The 8,780-nt window shown below is 43.5% G+C and overlaps 1 protein-coding gene across 1 annotated transcript; it reads right to left on the bottom strand.

The window, feature by feature from the left end:
* Window positions 1-1,556: 1,556 nt before the first annotated feature.
* On the bottom strand, window positions 1,557-5,030 carry LOC131824170 (conserved oligomeric Golgi complex subunit 8-like). The gene is given in 5 exon segments (XM_059161567.1): window positions 1,557-3,130; window positions 3,186-3,207; window positions 3,286-4,665; window positions 4,667-4,944; window positions 4,947-5,030. Coding segments are annotated over 5 exon segments (1,911 nt in total). The 5' UTR covers window positions 5,020-5,030; the 3' UTR covers window positions 1,557-2,972.
* Between the last annotated feature and the right edge of the window lie 3,750 nt (window positions 5,031-8,780).

Below are 8,780 nucleotides of genomic sequence, written 5' to 3'. Positions count from 1 at the left end.
GAACCAGGAAACAGCAAATGGTGTTTTGAAAAAATGACATAAACATTTCAGACTTACAGGCTACATGGCCTCTGTCATGACTATTTTTTTTAAGATTTTATTTATTTATTGGACAGACAGAGATTATAAGTAGGCAGAGAGGCAGGCAGAGAGAGAGGGAGGAGAAAGCAGGCTCCCCGCTGAGCAGAGAGCCCAATGCAGGGCTCGATCCCAAGACCCTGGGATCATGACCTGAGCCAAAGGCAGAGCTTTAACCCACTGAGCCACCCACCCAGGCGCCCCTCTGTCAGGACTATTAACTCTGCTACGACAGCATGAAAGCAGCCACAGACCACACATCAACAAACAGGTGTGGCTGTGCTGCAACACAATTTCATGAATAAAAAGGGCCTGAACAGCCTTTGGGCTGGAGTTTGTTGACCCCTAGACATGAACCTTATGTAATTAACAACTGCTGTGGTTAAAATTTTATCTCATTCTGGTTAAAATGCCATCTCATTCTGGATAAATTTTCAACCTGTTCCATTCTATCTTCTTTGGAAAGTCCCAGAAAAGTGTTGATAAAGGAGAGTGGGAGATGCAGATAATGAAGTAGAATTTGCATGAAAAATGCAACCATTTCTGTGGCTTGCTCTTTGCCTGTCAAATAAAACAATGTGTTGTTTTTTGAAAAGACTCAGAATTTTCTCCATTACTTTAAATAAAATATGTAATGTTCATTGTTAAGTATCTTTTCTTGATAAATACACTGATGCATAAATGAATAAAAGGAATTAATATCACCTCCGTTAAATCAAAATTTGAATTTATAAAAGATCAATTAATAGTTTAAGTCTTTGGATTTACTGTTCTGTAGAAATTCCATCCTATAGATAATTAATGAAACTGAGAGGTCATTTTAATAATTCATCATTTCCATAAGATTTTATTCTCTTTAAGAGTTTTAAGAGGCTGAGGGAAATAGTCAAAGGATATGATTCTGCTTATCCCCAGAAACGGTAACCTCATGGTCTCTTTCCGATTGCTGTAGGATGGTGTTAGCTGCTTAGAGAGGTTTTAGATTGACATGGTGATGACCTGTCTTATTTTCAAATACTTTCTTGGCATTTCAAAAGGATTACTATCCTGTCTTTTTTAAAAGCATTCCTGTACCAGGCTTTTATAACAGATCTAATGCAGGACACCCTTTAAAGTCTCTACAAAACCCACCTAAGAGATCTTACAGTAAATGTCAACGCCACAACCACCAGGGTCTCTGAAGTCTAGGGGTATATACTGTCTAGGAATCCCAGGTGTATAGAGTGGTAGGTAAGGAAACAAATAATATCTACTGAACAACATTCTAGCAGATACTGTGCCCAGAGCTTTATTAATATAATCTCCCTTGGTGTCATTAAGTGAGAATAAAATGATAATATTTTGTTGCCTCAGATAAAGAAGTGATCTGGGAAATGCATATTGTCATTTTTCTCAGCATCTTTTTTTTTTAAGACTTTATTTATTTATTTGACAGACAGAGATCTCAAGTAGGCAGAGAGGCAGAGAGAGAGAGAGAGGAGGGAGGAGGCTCCCTGCTGAGCAGAGAGCCCGATGCGGGGCTCGATCCCAAGACCCTGGCATCATGACCTGAGCCAAAGGCAGAGGCTTTAACCCACTGAGCCACCCAGGCGCCCCTTAGCATCTGTTTTTTAACAATCTTTTCTTTCATGTCCAATGAAGTTGACACGTGGCTGGTTACATGGTTTGATAAATAACTGTGGATCTTGAATTTCTAAAGTATAAACAGCCTTTCCTCAGTTTACAGCTGGTCAATGTCTCCAGTACTTATTTATGGTTGGATTCCCAGGGTAGCCCACAAATACTATCATAAGACAAATATAGCTAAAGATTTGTGATTACCATGTTAAAAGAGGTAACTAGGTAATACCAAAAAAAAAAAAAAAAAAAAAAATCTGCTTTGTTCTCTACTCTGTGTTAGATTTTTCCATTTCTTTCTACCTTCCTGTCCTTAAAATAAACACACTACCTTTTGCAAAGATTCGGGACTTACAATGGCTATTAATGTATTTATGCATAATGCTATGTGTTAGGCAGTGTGAACTATTCCATGCAGCCTTCTGAGGTAGAAATCACTGACCCCATTTCCCAGGTGAAAAGTCAGAAACTCAAGAGAGGTGTTGCAATTTGAACAGTATCACACAGCAGGTGTTGGCTGAAATAGAATCCATATCACATTTGTCTAACCTTGAAGTCTGTGCTCTTGACCACAATGCTTTGCTTCTCAGTATTTTCATTCTTTCTTTTTTTTTTTCCTAATTATAGTAAGAGCACTTAACATGAGATTGACCCTTTTTTTTTTTTTTTTTTTTTTTGATGGTCAACCACAGTCTTAACAGGCATTTTTAAACAAAGCTTTCAGATATTAGGGACTATGTCATTATCAAATCTTGGGTCAGGGTACATTATACAGGTCTATGAAATGATGTCTACTAAGAGTGGTTATTTATTTTCCCCAATTATTACCAACAAAATCATCAGGAAATGTTCACTCTTTCAGGGGAGTTCATTTTCTTCTCAAGTTGAAGGTAATATTTTGTCCATAGCTGATTTCAGGGCAAACATTTTTTTTTTAATTTATTTATTTGACAGAGAGAAATCACAAGTAGACAGAGAGGCAGCCAGAGAGAGAGAGAGGGAAGCAGGCTCCCTGCTGAGCAGAGAGCCCGATGCGGGACTCGATCCCAGCACCCTGAGATCATGACCTGAGCCGAAGGCAGCGGCTTAATCCACTGAGCCACCCAGGCGCCCTCAGGGCAAACATTTTTGATATACTCCTCTAACCTGGTTTGGCAATTCACTGTTTTCTGTCAGACCAAACCAGTATCAAGTTGATACCAGGCAAGTCAACCCCAGCTCAAATCCCAAGTGTCTGTGTTTTGGTTTCCAGAATCCTCAGATGCAGCAGAAAAAAATTAATCATTCACCTCCATCCAGTAGATGTTTGTAAATGTCTTGCTGTCCATTTTGTCAATGCACAGGCAGCCCTGCAAGTGGTCCATCTCGTGCTGGATGATTCGGGCTGCCCATCCGCTCGCCTGCCACACGACCTGCTCCCCTTTGGGGTCCAGCCCTCTCCGCGGGCGCGGCAGGAAGCGCTGGCCGCCCCGCCCGTTAGGTGTCTGCACCAGGGACCTCAGCCGGTGGCGCCTCAGTGGAGTCCGACTGCTCCTGCGCATCCTCAGGGCAAGCTGCAGTGGCGGGTTCCATGCCTGACTCCTCGGCGGCGGGTGCTGGAGCTGCGAGCTCCGGCGCCAGCTCCTTGTCATCCAGACAGAGGACCAGCTCTCTTTTCGGCAGGAGGAAGGCAAGAGGCTTCTGGACGAGGCCGATGTTCACATGCCCAAGGTTTCCTTACTTGGAGAGCTGAGTGGGTGGAATGCCTAAGGTCTGTGCTGGTGGAAAAAGGACTTGGACACAGCGATTTAAATAAGGAACAAGGTCTTCCAGGAAGACAGTGCAGAACTGGACAAAGAGCTCTTACTCCCCACTGCTGAAAGCAGCCTCTTCTACGCGATGGAAGGCCAGGATTGTTTTGGTTACCTTGACAAGAGCATCCTCCAGGGCCCTAGTCACTTCCTGTGCCAGGGCCACAGGGCAGCAGAGGCGCAGATCATTGAAGGCAACCAGAATATTGTTGAGGAAGCAGGCAAGTGGAGGGAAATCCAAGAGTACCATGGGTGGCTGAAGGGTCCCCCGCTGAGTGACTGGCACAGCAGCAGGCAGGTTACTGCTGCCCAGGATGGTTGGAGCTGAGATGAGGGTGTAGGAATTCATTTCATCCTCGAACTTCTCCACTGCTTCCTGAATTGCCTTCTGGAAAGTGCTGATGGCCACCCGCTGGAAAACAGGAGCCAACTGGCCCTGGAAATCAACCCCAACCCGGCTGAAGGACAGCCCAAAGTACATGCACTGACCCACCAGAGAATCTAGACGACCACCAATCCCCCGGTAAAGGTCGGTCTCCAGCACCTGCAGGAACTGTGAGACTCTCTGTAGCACCCAGCCATAGAAGATGGCACTCTCGTTTATAGTGTGCTCACCCATGGCAGGGGGCAACAATGGGTCCTCATCAGAGAATATGGCACGGTACTGGGTGATGATATCGAACAGATGGACACGGCAGGCCTCAATGGTTTTTGTGATGTGGAAATAGGGATCGTCATTGGGGATGGCAGTCAGAATGGAACGGAGCCAAGCATCTCGGGCCTGAAGAAACTTCACCCTCAACTCAGCCTCAGTGAAGACATCCATGCACCGGAGGAAGCTAATGACACAGAGGCAGGCGGGGAGCTGGATGTTGGTTCTTAGCTGCTGGATCAGCTGGCTAAGCATCAGCTGCATGGACTGGCGCACTTCGTTCACGATGCCCTGGATGACAGGGATGGAGGAGTATTTCCTTTCCAGTCGGTGTACATAGGCTGCAAGCTCCAAGGCCTCTTCATAATAGCTGTTCCGGACACAGGTGTCCATTAGCTGAGGAATCTCCAGGATTTCCAGGATTTCTGTGTGCCGGTTTAGAGTCAGGGTGTTCATCCGGCGGTTGGAGCTGATCTCCTCAGCCTCTTTAACAAAGTTCCTGCAGCTCTGCTGGAAGCTGGGCAAGCAAGCGGTCGAGCAGGCGGCCAAGCGACGCCAGGCGGTGGATGCGCTCGGTGCACTCGGCGCCTCGGATGAAGGTCTTGTAGTTGGCAAAGGCCAAATGGCGCGTCTGCTGCAGCAGCTGCGGTCGCTCTTCCGCCAAGCGCTCAGGCTCGCGTCTCAGCCGCTCCAGCCCGGAGCCGCTCAGCTCCCGGAGGTAGCGGCCCACGTCGGGCCGCTCCCACCACTGGGCCTCGGGGAAACGGTCTCGGAACAGCGATGCCAGGAGCCCTTCATCCTCCGCCTCCCGAGAGCTGCGGCAGTGGCCGTCGTTGTGGCAGGCTCCGTGGTGGACGAAGCGACGGTCGCCATCGCCGCCATCTTCCAGCAGCAGCGTCCGAGATCTACCCTTTTAAAATTTTTAAGCGTACAATACAGTATTATTAACTACAGGTAGAATGTTTTACATCAGTTAAGTAGAATTTAATCAGCTTACTTAACAGACATTTTATGCCCATTGAACAGCAGCTCCTCACTTCGTCTTCTCATCCAGCCCTGACAAAGACCACAGATTGCCCTCTGCATTTTTCTAACAATCACTTTCATCTTGATTCTGGAGAATTCTTTCCAATTCATCTAACCCTATCCTTGGTACTCTTAGAAAACCTCAACTTTGCACCACCTTCCTTAATGAAGGCTTCCTTCATTGTCCCATTAGGGTCTCCAGCCTTTTCCTTCTGCCAGTCAAGGTAACGGTGAAGACAAACCTCTCGAGTTAGAATCCCAAGCCTTACAATTACCACCTGAGTGACATTAGGCAAATTTCTTAACCTCTGTAGCTTCAGTTTCCTTAACTATAAAATTAAGATTGATATAGGTACAGCTTCCTGGAAGTAAACTCTGAAATAATAATTCAAGTGAAAATTTTAATTTATTAGGAAATGATCTTGGGAAAACTAATAGGTAAGTAGAGAAGTGGAGGAAGGATGAGAAGGCAACATATGAGATGAAGCAGAATCCCACAGATGGAAGCCTTAGATTGGTCCCTTAGGGGAACTATGAAATAGTGCAGGTCTTACCCTAAAGTAATTTTAATCAGGGTCAAGGGAGAGAGAACCCTCTCAGTCATTGATTCAGGGCTGTGCCAAGGAGACATAAATTCCCAAATGCCCTCCATAAACACAGACAAAACATGCTCCTGTAGCCTGAGGGCAGGGCTATATCAGAGAACCAAGCACTGGTTTTAGGTCTGGGAATGCTTTGGGGCTAGTCTACATGACAAGGTCTGGGCAGAGCACAAATTTCACTTGCCATGGAAGCAATAATAGTACGTTCTCATGGGGTTATTATGAGAGTTCTTATTTGTAAAGTGCTTTTAAGAGTGCCTGGCACATTGTAGGCACTATTAAGTGTACGTTACATCAATCACATAAAAAGACTACAAATGTGTGAGGCATCCTCAAAACAGCCAAGCAGATTTAAAGGAAATGCAGATTCAAAATCTAGTGGTGCTTTTGATTTTTGTTTTCAGTTCTTCTTTTCAGGATGATTTTTCAAGTTCTCAGGCAGGGCAGGAAGGGCTCAGCACCTCCAGGAAAGGGAAGGATGAGGATCCTGGACACAGGAGCATGAAGCCCTAGAGAACCAAACCAGCTCTGTCTGAGTACAACTTAATTTAAACTAAGTAAATAAACAAATCTAAGAATTTCAAGATCTCAACACAAAGTCAAGCATCAAGATCTCTATGAAGGCTGAGGAAAGACCCTAAGTGGACACATAGCAATAGAGGGTAGAGCCTTTCACCATAGGACCACCTCGGCACAAGTCTAAGGCAGCTGGAGTGGCACAAGGGGCCTAACCTCCAACTCTTCTCCCAAATTGCCCTTTCTTTGCCCTCTTGCCCTGTTCACACGCTTTGTCTCAAAGCAGAACTTTACTGTCAACTCTCCCAGCAACTTACCCTTCACCCTCCATGCCTAGTCATGAGGTTAATAGCTCTCCCCCTTTGGAGTAGTCACTGTGCTTGGGGGAAGAAAAAAAAATTATGAAATGGGTCCAATTTCCCTACAAGTACAGTGGAACTTGTCTCCACCTGCCTGCAATTATCATTGCTTAGAGATAGTATCTTCTTGAAGACAAGGACCATGTCTTCCTCCTCATTCTATACCATCAGCATCTAGCATTATAAGGGAACTAAATAATTTTCTTCCTTAGAAAAACTTCTTGTTGAAGGAGAATATTGAAAACAAGGTTTTACTTTGAAAGGCATATAATTTTACTTACCCTTAGATTTATGGCTATCACCCTGGCCTCAATCTTACTCAAAACTCAAAAATGTCTGACCCCAAAGGCGGGAACCACTAGCTCTGTGGAATAATTTAAACAAGGAGACCTCTCTCTCCTTCCTCCCAGGTTACCAACCAAAGTGCCAAAAATTCCCAGAGAGGTAGATTAAGGCATTAAAGGAGTTCACAGCTATAATTCTGTGTTTCCTAGTTTACTAAAGTGTAGCCACACCCCACTAGTGGTCCCCAAAATGATTTTAAGCAGCCTATAGGTAACCATTATTTATTTAAGCAATGTTTTATTTTAGTGTATCTCGGGATATGCATTCATATGAGTATGTATATGTATGGATGTGTATATACATAAATTCAAAATTCCTTTATTTTCTAATCCATGATTTTAGAAATCTTAAGGAAAAAATATAATAAAAATCTATTAAAGTGTATTAACTAACTTACACAGGGGGCATGGGAATGACAAAAGTTTGATAAACATTAATAGTTACTATTACATTAGAGTTATAAACAAAGAACCTAGATTCCAATTCTGTAGCAAAATAAATTAAAAGCCATATAACCGAGCAAGTTAATTAAATTGCCTGAGTTTGAGTTTTTTCTTTAATAAAATAAAGCTTTGATAGTCAGTGTTTGTGGATCCCTTTCTGGTGGCACTTGTGCTCTTATCATCAATTTAATCTTAGTGAAAAAGGAGTTTCTCAGATTTGTTCTGGCATCTGGATAAGTCCCCCCAGGGAATTCTCACAGAGGCCAGACTAGTTTGAATGAGGAAAGCCAAAAACATGAAAAATTCAGGGCCCAAATAGGGCATAGAGGAATAAGACTAAAATCCTAGGCAGAAAAAGGTGGGGAAACCCTATAAAAGATCAGGATGAGATGAGTCAAAATGACTTTTATCCAATTTACATTTCCACTAAAGTCACCAGAATTTTTAAGTCACTTTATTTCTCTTGATAACAAATGTGATCCTTTAAACAAGTAAGGAAAGATAAAAAGTGACTTAAAATTTTTCAGACAAACATTTAAAACCTTCACACAGAAAAAACAATTCTAGAAATACAAATTTCTTTTTTAAAGATTTTATTTATTTATTTGACAGAGAAAGAGACAGCAGGACAGAGAGCATATGCAGGGGGAGGCGCAGAGGCAGAGGGAAAAGCAGGCTTCTCACTAAGCAGGGAACCTGATGAGGAGCTTGATCCCAGGACCCCAGGATCATGACCCTAGCCAAAGGCAGGTACTTAATGGCTAAGACACCCAGCTGCCGCTGGAAACTAAAATTTCTATTTCTGAAATTATATTATGGCTAATCAACATTAACAGCTTTTATAAACCAGGATGTGCTTTTGTATACTCCAACTTTAGCAGCTTACTTCACTGAGCTTAAATTTCAGTGAGAAGATGTTGATGTTATGGATGATGCTGAGCTCAGAGAGCTCAGTGTGCCAAGACAGGCTCCCACCTACTCTAAGGAGGACCTGCACTGGAGTTTCAGTGCTGAAGCCACAGTGGTTACACTCAACAATCCATATTCACCATCCAAAGGCCACCTGGCTTCTCACCCCCACTTTCATTAACCCTACAATCCACCTGCTTTCCCATACTATCTTCACCAGATCTCCAGCAGAACATGTCTTGTACTTAGAAGCCATGTGGCCAAGGTTATTATTTCCTCATTTATTAAATGAATGGACTCAAGAAGGAATAAAAATCTTAAGATCTCCATCTCACCAGGATGATTTAGAGCAGCCTGGCTCAAAGACCTGAAAAATGCTTAAGAAAAATGAGAAGGAAACACAAATGCCCTGCCATAGAATCATCTTTCATTGAAAGGGGGAA

Source organism: Mustela lutreola, chromosome 2 (assembly GCF_030435805.1).
Source record: "Mustela lutreola isolate mMusLut2 chromosome 2, mMusLut2.pri, whole genome shotgun sequence".
Lineage (NCBI taxonomy): Eukaryota > Metazoa > Chordata > Mammalia > Carnivora > Mustelidae > Mustela > Mustela lutreola.
Note: the sequence above shows the minus strand (reverse complement) of the source record. Positions and strands in the feature narration are given on the sequence as shown.